This window comes from Osmerus eperlanus, chromosome 8 (genome assembly GCF_963692335.1).
Source record: "Osmerus eperlanus chromosome 8, fOsmEpe2.1, whole genome shotgun sequence".
Classification (NCBI taxonomy): domain Eukaryota; kingdom Metazoa; phylum Chordata; class Actinopteri; order Osmeriformes; family Osmeridae; genus Osmerus; species Osmerus eperlanus.
This window is the reverse complement of record NC_085025.1, coordinates 3743621-3755983: the sequence shown is the minus strand read 5'-3', so window position 1 is coordinate 3755983 and position 12363 is coordinate 3743621. Positions and strand designations below refer to the sequence as shown.

General features: G+C 45.3%; 3 protein-coding genes across 3 annotated transcripts in view; 1 reads left to right on the top strand and 2 right to left on the bottom strand.

The window, feature by feature from the left end:
• The window catches only part of LOC134025172 (1-phosphatidylinositol 4,5-bisphosphate phosphodiesterase beta-4-like), a 51347-nt gene extending 46593 nt beyond the window's left edge, over positions 1-4754 (bottom strand). The window contains exons 1-2 of the mRNA XM_062468068.1: positions 4597-4754; positions 859-911 (exon numbers count right to left, since the gene is read on the bottom strand). The gene's annotated coding sequence lies outside the window, so the exon portion shown is untranslated. The remainder of the gene's footprint in view (positions 1-858; positions 912-4596) is intronic.
• The window catches only part of fermt1 (FERM domain containing kindlin 1), a 214090-nt gene that overhangs the window by 90404 nt on the left and 111323 nt on the right, over positions 1-12363 (top strand). The window lies entirely within an intron of this gene.
• The window catches only part of plcb1l (phospholipase C beta 1-like), a 72362-nt gene continuing 67909 nt past the window's right edge, over positions 7911-12363 (bottom strand). Inside the window, exon 33 of the mRNA XM_062468063.1 lies at positions 7911-9338. Coding sequence (XP_062324047.1) covers positions 9114-9338 — 225 coding nt within the window. The 3' untranslated portion in view covers positions 7911-9113. The remainder of the gene's footprint in view (positions 9339-12363) is intronic.

The window sequence follows — 12363 nt, the reverse complement described above, 5'->3', positions numbered from 1 at the left end:
AAATCTGACACTCACCAACCATGTGGGTACTAATCAGCCCTAGCGACAGCCTGCCTGCACGCTGCACACCCCACGTTACATCCCTGCTTGTATTCCACGCCGCATTTCAGAGCCATTAAAGTTTATGACTGCGTTCCAAAAACACGCACGCGCAGCACAAGAACCCAGACTGCATATCAATGAGTGATGCCGTTGAAGCCTGAGAAAAACACAGCGCATCTGTCATACATGGGAAACTCAATAAGGAATGAGAGCAGGCAGTCCCATTGCCCTGACATGGTCGTAAATTCTTCCTCTACAAAGGAATGACATAAAGAACGAGACCGAAGGCCAAATCAGATCTCCACTACTCCTTCCTACCTGTAAAAAAAAAAAACGGAAACTGGAACTGCGCGTGCAGCCTCGTCCTCGATGGCAGCGCCGGCGTACGTCCATATTCATCAGAGTTAGCACACATGGGGATATAGTATTACATAGGGCTTCATTGCATGAGTCATGCACTTATTTGCAGAAATGACTTTCCATCACAACAACAGTTGTGTAAGCTGTGCTAAGTGTATGCAGACAACATAGGGAAAAAAACACACATAACCTTGTGTAGCCTACAGTTGGCCTTCAGTAGGAGACCAAAAAGGGCACATTTTGTTGGTCGACTCTGATCTGCCTAAGTCTCACACGGTATAAAAGTCTTCAGACATTTATATATATGATATACATCACAGTATGTCATCAGGTATCTCGTGTCATATTAGGTATTATAATTCACATGTTTATGAATGAGCTGGCATGGAGCGCAGTGTTTGCTCTATGGCTCTTGACTGCACAGAGAGCACTTTATCACCTGTGGTGTAAACTTACCAGTTCAACATGAAGTTAGCCTTCTTCAGTGGGAGAAACTCATCTCTCTTGGCCTGTAGAAACACACAAAAAAAGAAAAAAAAAAAGTGAAGAGGGAGAATTTAATTTCCCGGCGAGATCCCAGGATATGGTCATATTAGGCAGCAGGATGCGTGGCTGTCCCATCCTTTGGACATGTAGTTCTCAGATGTACTGGAGTGAGACAGACGCATACCTCTGCCCCTCTCTCTCCTGCCAAGCAAAACAGCCAGTAAATTACAATATCGACCGACAGCAACATGGGGGCTCTGCTTGTCTGCCTGCAACAATAAGGCTGACTCAACATGTTTCCAAACAAACAATGGTGGGCATTATTCATCAGAGAATGGGATCTGTCGGTCGTCAGTGTCTAGATCCTCCACAGTTTCTCTCTCAGTCCTTATATGTCCATCTGACTGACGGCTACGCAGAAACAACATGGCCGTTCTCGCACATAGGCACAGAGTGGCTGGGATAAACTTGATACCTCTCTCAAAACAAAAGACTTGAGAGATGAGCTAATGTAGGCTGAATCCTTCTGAAAGGCAACGCAATCCACTGTTGAGTCTGATGTTTGACTACTGTACACAGCCTATGTGAGTGAGTGAGTGAGTGAGCAAGCGAGAGAACAGGCAACTAAGACAACATAGGAGCGGCAAACGCAGGTTTTCTGGTTCCCACCCACAGTTAACTCCTGACCCCAGCTTTAATACGATACGATTTTTTGATAAGCATGTCAATATGAAGAGAAAAGAGATCTCTACCCAAACACAAACAAACATAGCATTGAATTTATGAAAGGTCAGGACCACAACAACAAGCCTCTCCAAGGACAACAAGCCTTGGGCTACGTGTGTGCTGGAGTGTGTCTTTGTGAGAGAGTGTGAGAGAGAGAATGGGAGTGATAAAGAGAGACTGAGGAAGAAAGAAAAGGAGAGAAAGGAGAGACAGAGAGAGAGATACTGTAGATGAACAGACAGAAACCAACAAAAGGCAGGCTTTATTTCTGACAAAGCTAAACCCACAATACAAACAGCAGAGAGGGGAACTCCCATGTTTGCAGAGCACCACGCTGTTGAAGTCGCCTAAGACACAGGATCACAGCTGTCAAAGTGCTTAGAGCTCAGACATGCTGATGTTTGTGCAATCAATTATTAATACTATTAATACATTGTTTTACTTAGGCAAGCTCCGATTTCTTTCATCCAAAACAACCTCGTCAGTGAAAATAAAAATAACGAACGTCGACATTTGACAGTCTGTCTTTGTAACATGTAACATTTGTAACAAGACCTCACGGCTCTGTAGCTACAAACCGAGAAGGATGCGCATCAGTTTCTCTGTCAGTTGGTCTCAATTATTTGACGTTAAGAAAGAAAAATTCAGTTGATTTCATCAATCTTAGGCCAACCTTTAGACAATTTTCTTGATAGACCATAAGTTTCAAACTAGTGAAGGTATTTTCATATTATGACCAACACCCAAAACAAACTGCAGACTTTTAATAAAAAAATATGTGGCGGAACTGTGGCATCCCACTTTTACTGTGTGCTCTGCCGAATCAGTGTCAAACAGGTGTCACATCTTGTTATTTGTATTTATTCCCTGTGTGACTCATAGCAAGTCGGTATTGTGGTTTAGCCAGGCTACACTAAATGTCAGGATTTTGGTGGATTTTGTGGTTCTCAAATCTAGAATCTTCCCCATTTCGTACAGTTAACAGAACACCTGTCTACTGGACCGTGTCCTACAGCCATACAATTGTGCCTGGGTCATTTGGGTAAAAAGTAGCCTAGTTAATTAAGAACATCAAAGGCATTTGTTGTTCTCTAACTTCTACATGCTCCTGTGTTAGGACCCTTCACTGGAAGTCTGACCTCTGCATTTTTACCCTTCAAAGAAACAAACTTAATTGGTGTCAGACAGACCGACTCTCCAAGACAACACTGAACAGCCAAGTCTGCTCCAGGTCCACAGCCCACACAAAGGTTGAAAAACACGGTTTCACTGCGAAGTCACAAGAGACCTGGAGCCTCCAGTTTGGAGGGAAATGTTGCACCACCACCCGAACCATTACAGTGCCAAAGACGGCACATTGTGTACCGGGTACATTCTGTACAATATGGTGCAGTGCTGTCGGTAGCTCATAATCTGCCTCCTCAAGACAAAGCAATCAGCATGCTGAATTGGTTTTTAAGCTGAACTCATAACAATTACCGTACCCTCTGGTCCGAAAAACCCCCACACACCCGCGGTTAGCCTTTAAGCTTCTTAGCGCACCTCTATTCATCAAACTGCTTCACGGTGAAGGTGTAAACCACAGGTAGGGGATTGTTTTTGTGCGAGGGAGGGTAATGTTTGCCTCTGTAATCACCTCGGAGGTGCTTATATCACAGTGTCAATAACCCAAACCTGACTTTGTTTTATTGCACAATTGTGTGATCTCAGCATCTGAACCGGTAGACTAGCCGACTAAAGGAAAACATTAACAAAGACTTTAGTTATCTTAAGACATGCCATTATGTATCTTATGCTGGGACCTTTGTTTTAGCCTAACTTTTTTTGTAAATAATCTAGGACTCTTTATCCAACTTCACTGTACACAGAATTCGGCGTTTCGTTTCAAGGACAATCCGTTTAATAATATATCCAGGTAACGACCACTAACAACACTATTCGTAGAAATCGGGACAAATAGCCTACTGGTCTGGTCAGGACGGCGCGCGCACAGGTTAGCGAGAACCATAGACTCTGGGAAAGAACAAGTCAGGTGTTACGGACCTGCACCTCGCGCCAGGTGTGTGCAAGAGACAGCTCGATGCACGCGATATAACATCTCGCTGTAAGCAAAAATGTCACATTGTATTCCAACGTTTAAAAACCTATATAGTAACAGTATTCAAGCCAATTGTTAATTAACTGAAAAAGTTGCGTTCTGTAGAGGGTACAGCTAGCTACATTGCTAATAGATCCCCTGCTATGGAAATATGAAGATAGTACATGCATAGACATCGCAGAATGACAGGTCTAAGCATACAGTAACGTTAGTTAGCAACATTTTGATGCGTATCCGCCTGCAAAAGATATAGTTAGCATTTTCAACACTAACGTTAGCTAACCATCGTTGTTGAAAAGTGTGGTTGATGTAAAAATAACTATCTCAATAAGACAAGCATGGTTGCTTTCAACATGCACTTGCTAGCAGAAGAAAGGTCAGAAATTGTGCACACACCAGAGACAGTGTGCTAGTTTACTTAAATGAGAAGATAACCCAGCTGGCTTCTGCTAGCCTCTGCACCGTGTCCTGATGGAACCAGCTCCAACGTTAGCTAGCTGCGAAGGCTACTAAAACATCAGTATTTCCCTCCATGCATTTGCCGCTGCTAAATAGGGTAGCCCACCGTTGGCCATGCTCGTAGGTCTGGTTATAAACAAGTGGAAAACGCTAACGTTAGCTAAAACTATTCGAAGACACCCAAATCTGGATTGTCGTTTGATCTTGGACGATAGGAAGAATGTGTCTGACCTCCGGCCGAGCGAGTGATGGTGGAGTTGAGGATCCAGTCTCGTTCACAACGTTACCGTTATGATACAAGCTATGTCAGGACGCTCTCCACAACTACAACGCAAATATGGTCCCTTCGTGCAAAGTGGTGCTCAACACAGCAATTCGATGCTTCTTTTGCGTTTTAAAATTTCGAAATATTGCATTTTCCTTACGTGAAATTGTGGTCGAGACGGAGGCGGATTAAATCCGATGTAAAAATGATGCTTGCAGAGGCCGGGTCGGGATTTTCTCTCCTGCTTCCAGCTGCTCTATCTATCTCCCTCTCTCTTTATCCGTCCCTCCCTACAAACCCTCTCCTCTTGTACCACTCGCCCTCCAGTGGAGAACGGCCCGCTGCAGTACGTTTTGGAACCCTTCTCAGAGCGAGCGTGTGTGTGTGTCTCTGTGTGTGTGTGTGTGTGTGCGCGCACACAGCAGTGTGAGTTCAGATGGGATATGGGGTTGTCATGGGCAGTGAGTCATCGAGTGAATTCCCTCCCTTCTCCGTAGTAGCCTAGATGATGGTGTAGTCGTAGGTAGTAGTAACAGAGGCGGATAACGCTGTGGTATTCATTCAGAACATGGACATGACTTCTTTCGTCATTCCGATGTATTGGCTCAATTGTATTACAGGGTTGGATTTCAATAATGCATGTTTGTGTCGTTTTTTCGTTGTTGTGATAAATCTGTACACTCGAATAACCTTTCACAGATCGCGCCAAATCTTCTTCCCTGAAAAACAAAGTGTCAAAAATGAATAAATATACACAGAAACACTGAAGAATACACATTTAGACACACTAAACTGAAAACGGTCATACTGTTACGACAGTGTATCCGTTTACTTTGGGTTTGAAAAGTTATCGACTGAAATGTTTGTAAGGTGAAGCCTTCATATCCAACATGCATGTGTTATAGGTTCTGTCTTTTTCTTTCCTGCCCACACTCCAACAGAAATATACTTTATAAACACAATCACTCAAACACAGACATGTACTTTATAGACACACGCAATCACCTAAACACATAAATAAACTTTACAGACACAATTAGGAAACACAAATACACTTCAGAGACACACACACACAATAACTCAAACTCAGAAGGTTCCAGCTTTTGTCCACCTAGCTTCAGTCTGTTCTGGTGTGTTTCATTAAAGCGTGACACTGGCTGGCCCTCACCACAGATGGACAGACACACATTCACAGCAATATTCCTGGGTGTTTGGAACATGAGCCAGGATGGGGAGGGGGGGAGGTGTTACTGTTTATATAAGCTGCAGAATCTTATTAAAAAGTGAATCTCCTTCTGTCCTGAACCCAGCGCAGGGTTAATTAGAGGACTTCCTGGTTGCTGGAATGCATTGAAGCTTCTGGAGGCTCCTCAGTGGCCACAGACGTCAAGGGCAACCAGCCAGTCTTATCTCCTGCTAGCTGGAAGAATTCTGCTGGAGTCCTGTTGATGAAAAGGCTGAGGTATTCTCAACACACACACACTCACTCTTCATAACCTCTGTCTGAAAACTAAAAAAATTGGATGAACTCTTATCACCCGCTGTGTTTAAGAAGGGATTCTGAAAGTCCACAGGTCTATCAGCAGAGACCAGGCACCACCACTGAGAGAGATGGATCACATACAGCAGAAACTCATTGCAAAACTTCTAGAATGATCTAGGGAAGATGAGGCACAGTAACAGATAAAAAGTAGATTGCAGCCTTTTGGCAGTGTTGACGTGAACGTAAGATGACACAATACTAACTCAGAATATGCAAGACCAGCATACGGTGTAAGTATATGCAGTACTGTATGGGCTCTGCCCAGTTGTAAAATCAGTTTCTCCTACAGATGTTTCAACTTTCGTAGACACCTCAACTTCAGGGGTCTGTTCTGCCAGACCCCCTTCACGAAGAGGTACTGTTACATTAAAACATTAAAAATGAACTTAACACACCATCAGGGGAGATACATATTGGCTCAAGCGTCTCTTTTGAATATTCCCTTCAATTCCTCTCGCCGATATCTCTTTCTCCCTCCCCCCTTTCATCCATCCCAGTGGATACTTTGCTGGTATCCCTGCATACAGTCCTGGCAAATCCAGTGTGAGGCTGTGTATTTCTGGGAATGTTTCATCTTCACTTGACCCACAGGCAGACAGGGGTGGTGCTCAACAGTAGCTGATGGTATGTTGATGATTGAGGCCAATTTGTGGTGTTTCTGCCTGTGGTATTTCAGTGCCTGAGGTGTTTTGCCGACAAGACCATCATTCCTTATTATTTCTTGCAATCAAAACACACTCAGACGTTGCTTCAGCAATGTACAATAGCCACATTTATTTTAATTACAAGCAAATTCCCTTTACATACTACTCTATAATATTTGTGTTTGTTTCCTTTACGCCACATCACACATTTACAACTCAAGAATGCTTACATTTAAGTTGATGAGTTAAACAGAGACAAAGACCAAAAATAAAATAAAACAGTAAAAAAAAAAAGGCTAGTGTTTTTATGAGACACATCTCAAATACTGCTCACAAGCGTCACTCAGTAGTGGAACAGTTGCAAAAGTGCACAAGGTCTATTCAATAACAGACAGCTTCATAGAATACAGTGGCCATTAACGCAAGGCGCATTTCAGACATTCAACATCAAACAAGGCAAACCTATTCAAAGGCACAGGACTCTCACATCGATAGGATTCGTCGTCTTTTTAAAAATGCTTAAATTTTAACTTTTGAACTTACACTTCAGGAAATCAGTCACTTTGAAAACACATTTCAAGTAAAACAATTAATTGAATTAGACCTTTGATGTTAAAATGACTATCCGCGTGGCAAATGGCACTGTACAGGTTGGATAGTCACACACACACACACACACACACACACACACACACACACACACACACACACACACACACACACACACACACACACACACACACACACACACACACACACACACACACACACGTCGCCTCATCCAGGGGCTTTGATGGACATCATACAAAGGGGTACATGACAAAAGGAACAAGCTAACGGTTCCTGTTCATATCGAGGGGCCTCAGCCTCATCGCTCATTTTCACAAATACAACAATCTTGAGCAATTGTTAAACAACATACAATATGGTTGTGGTGGTCGTCATACCAACGCCTGATCAAACATCATAGTCTTTCTGTCCCAAGCATTCAAGGCTAACACTCTTCCTGACAACAGCAGTAACCGTCTCAGCTATAGGGTGTGAGTCTGGTGCCCTAACAACACAGATCAACAGTCACAGGTTCTCTGTGAGCATAGTGTCTCAAGGGGACAAACACACTTCTCTTCCCGATTGAGCACTTACTGGGGCCATCTGACGAGGGGCATTATATGACTAAAATGTCAGCATCCAGCTAGAGACAGGATCTACTCTCTGTCGCTCTGGATAAGAGTGACAGAGCGAAATGACTAATGACTAAATTACTAAAAATGACTAAATGGACTCTAGGAAGTCGTTTATTTCTATGTGTGTGTGTTTTCATTTTCTATAGTCAGTGTCTATGTTGCGAGGCAGTGATTCCTGTTCATCATTCCAACATAGTGTGTGTATAATATCTGTTTTTAGTTCATCACTATAGTACTGTACATAGGACGTAACGTTGGGCCTGTCGTGCAGATATGGCAGGTTACTGTTAAAGATAGATGAGGGTCTTTTTAAGAGGTGCTGTACAAGAAGTAGATTGACAAGAAAGCAATCTTCTGCTACCAGGCGACAGTAACGTACAATTGTTCAACATCATGCAGAAAACCACCTTCGCCATTTGACAGGATTGTTCATAAACAATCTCATCATCAACATGTTTAAAAAAAATAAAAATGTACAAAGATAAACTACATGTAACTTGACCATGCCAGTATCTTAGGAAGCGAATCATAGTAAAAACGCTACTAAAACAAAGTATAGCAGCAACCCACAGGCCTAAATCTGAAAGGACAGATGAAAACCCAGCAAGCCACCAGTGCTTGTGGGAAGGAGTACAGAAGTTCGTTCTGGTAATCATGTAGAAATCCTTCAGTGCAAATAGATGGGAAGAATATGACCATTTTACGTAAGCTGGGCCTGTCATGGTTGGATGATAAGTGACCTTTATGAGGGACTTGCAATGCCATTAGGTTGCGTTGCATACTCAATAAACTGCAACAACTTCAACATCCCCTGGGTCATAACGATGAGCAATATAACTCAATGTTTCTATATTACAATAATATTGACGCTAAGTGCACACTAAAACTCCAGAATTGGCACCACTGACTGACCTATACTACAATCGACATTGTACGGGTTAAAACCATAAAAAACAAAGTACTCTCTCTGTGCAGTAGTTCAAGTAAGTAACTTCCTCGCATAGTTAGCGCCTAGTTACACATACAGATCATGTGGATCATAACAAATAATCTGAACCCATCTGGAGTTTGAACATCATGACATACAAATACAAAACAAGTATTTACATTGTCTGGGCAGAACTGCAGAGTAGGAGCTGGTCACCTCTACTCACCCAGACACGATCCCATGTTTACATCCTCCTATTGGTTAAGGGAATGACTGGATAAAGGGGCCAGTCTGACTGTGGTTGGAGGCAGAACCTACTCCAATCCAGAACCACCAATCAAATTGGCCCAGTTAGGATGAAAGGGAGGGGCTTAGTCTCTAAAGGGGCGTGTCATAGACCCTTTCTGAGGAACCGTCCTCTGTGTCATCCTCTGACTGGGATGCCTTGTGGTTAAGCCTCTCGGTTGTTGAGGAGACGGGGATGTTGCTTTGGGGACTGTCGTCACTAAGCTTGGTCTTGCTGCTGTCTTGCACAAACTCCTGGATTTCCACGGGCAACCGACGGAACTTGTCCTGGTACTCCTGGTCCAGCTCGCTCTGCAGCTGTGAAAGAAACAAACACAGAGTGGGTGTACTGAACACAGAGGGGATGTACTGAACACAGAGGGGATGTACTGAACACAGAGTGGATGTACTGAACACAGAGGGGATGTACTGAACACAGAGTGGATGTACTGAACACAGAGTGGATGTACTGAACACAGAGTGGATGTACTGAACACAGAGTGGATGTACTGAACACAGAGTGGGTGTACTGAACACAGAGCAGGCCTACTGAATAGAGTAGGCCTACTAAACACAGAGCAGGCCTACTGAATAGAGTAGGCCTACTAAACACAGAGTAGGCCCACTGAATACAGAGTAGGCCTACTGAATACAGAGTAGGCCTACTGAACACAACAACAAGTCAACAATAAATCACAGATGTTCATTAGTATTAAATTATCCAAAAGGTGTATCCAACGCTAGGAAAGTCTACAGCCCGCTGTGCTCTACGCTCCCATTCCCTCAGACACACAGAGCCAGGGAAGCTGTTTTTCTCCCAGGCATAGATGCCCCCAATGATTACAGATGACAGGATTGTATTCATTCTGATCCAATAATTGCTTTAATGCTGATTTCACTGTTTAACTAAAGGGAGCTCCCAGGGGAGAGCAATAATTAAAGAAAAGCAGCAACGACGGCGTGTCAGAGACTAGGAGCTTCACACTCTCCTGTCGGCAGTGGGAGTGCTCAAAAAGGGCCAATCAGGTACCTCCATCCCCTTTCGTCAATCAAAAGCATCTCTGACCTATCATTTAAAGGTTGTTTATCCACTTTCACACACACTTCAGACTCTACATGTCACAGCCTTGCGTTGGGTCAGTGCGAACATTTGACATGTTTTCCATGAATGAACAAACGATTACAATGAGCCGAAGCACGGATGTACCTCCGTCGTGAGTCAGGTGACGTTTTCCAGTCCATGCATCTGTACCCTATCTTACATTAACATTCATCGTTGGGGGAGAGGTCAACACATTCACTGACAAACTCCTCTCAGCTTCCCCTGCCTGGGAGGCAGGTGTCTCAGCGACACCTCTCTAAACACTGACCTACATGCCCCAGGTGTACGCAGAAACACTCGTGTTAGAGACAGGTTTAGCTGGCGTTGAGATAATTATAGGCCCCGCTTGTGGATAGGATGAGAGAGAGTCAAGTGGGATATCGTGTGAAGAGCTTTATCCACCAGAGAACGACAGAGTGGAGGAGACAGGAGAGAGGACTTGGGATGAAGGTCAAGAGCTGGATTCTCCTGAACCCTCCCTGTCCTCCAACACTAGAACATCTCCCTCAGGTGCCTTTAGAAACATTGAGTGGACCCCACACCGTACACATCCCCAGGAAAATGCAATATGAACGGCTTCTGCTGTCGAAGAATGAAATATGACTTAGACAAACTGCTACTGCTTTATCTGGAAGAAAACTTGACGGCAGATGTCCTTTGGAGCGGCTCTCAGCTGCTGAAGATGAGGAAGACGACCCCACGTGATGCCGAACGTCGCTCCCTGTGTTTCTCAGGGTACGGACGGCACCTGACGCTCCCTGTGTTTCTCAGGGTACGGACGGCACCTGACGCTCCCTGTGTTTCTCAGGGTACGGACGGCACCTGACGCTCCCTGTGTTTCTCAGGGTACGGACGGCACCTGCCGCTCCCTGTGTTTCTCAGGGTACGGACGGCACCTGACGCTCCCTGTGTTTCTCAGGGTACGGACGGCACCTGACGCTCCCTGGCTGAGTGTCTGGTCGTCTGGCAGAGCCTGCACTCGCCCACTCCAATGTCACCTTCCCTTGAGGCACGCAGGCAGGCAAGATGGCTGGCACATAGGTAGGTAGGCAAACAGACAGAAAGACAGGCAGGCAGACAAGCAGGTAGGTAGGTAGGCAGGTATGTAGGCAGACAGGTAGTCAGACAGACAGGCAGGCAGGCAGACACAGACAAACAGGTAGGTAGGTAGGCAGGTATGTAGGCAGACAGGTAGTCAGACAGGCAGGCAGACACAGACAAGCAGGTAGGTAGGTAGGCAGGTATGTAGGCAGACAGGTAGTCAGACAGACAGACAGGCAGGCAGGCAGACACAGACAAACAGGTAGGTAGGTAGGCAGGTATGTATGCAGACAGGCAGTCAGACAGGCAGGCAGACACAGACAGGAAGCACGTTGTTGTGGAAAGATGGCTAAAGATGTTTTGCAGCCCCTCGCTCCGCTCAATGCATGACCTACTTAAAGGAAGGAAGGTCTGCTGTGTGTGGAGGTGTGTGTGTGTGTGTGTGTGTGTGCAGTCTGTACCCAGTCCTACTGCCAGCCAAGGCACAACACCCTATGATTAAATCTGTAATCTCTCCCCCATGTAAGGAGTTGTTACCCAGGGGGAAGGAGGGGGAAGGAGGGGGAAGGGGGGGTGTGTTGGGAGGGTGGAGCAGGGGAGGATGGAGATGCAGCCGGAAGTCAGTGCCCACACGTGTGTGTGTGTGCGTAGGTGTGATCAGCAGCCCTGTTGCTGTTGGCGAGGGGAGGCTGTCAGAGACAGGGTGATGTGTGATGAAGGCAGCACCTCGTTATCACCCAGGGGGCGGAGTGACAGCTGGGGTCATTCAAAATCACAGAGATGGAGGGATGGAGAGGAGGGTTACGGGGGGAGAGAGGAGGAGAGGAGGGTTACGGGGGAGAGAGGAGGAGAGGAGGGTTATGGGGGAGAGAGGAGGAGAGGAGGGGTACGGGGGAGAGAGGAGGAGAGGAGGGTTATGGGGGAGAGAGGAGGAGAGGAGGGTTACAGGGGGAGAGAGGAGAGGAGGGTTGATAGCACAAGAGCTATCAATTATCCAAATCTCCCTCGAGGACCTTTCTCTCTAAGACACAGTACATAACAGCCAGCCACCCATTAAACATTTCCACCCTATCTGGCCACCTTACGTGAATGTGAGATGGGACTGGTTAACTGCTGTTACTTATTCCCTTCACCCCCCCCCTCCATCTCTCTCTCTCTCTTATACTGTGTCTCTCTCGTTCTGTCAGATGTGCAGAGGGA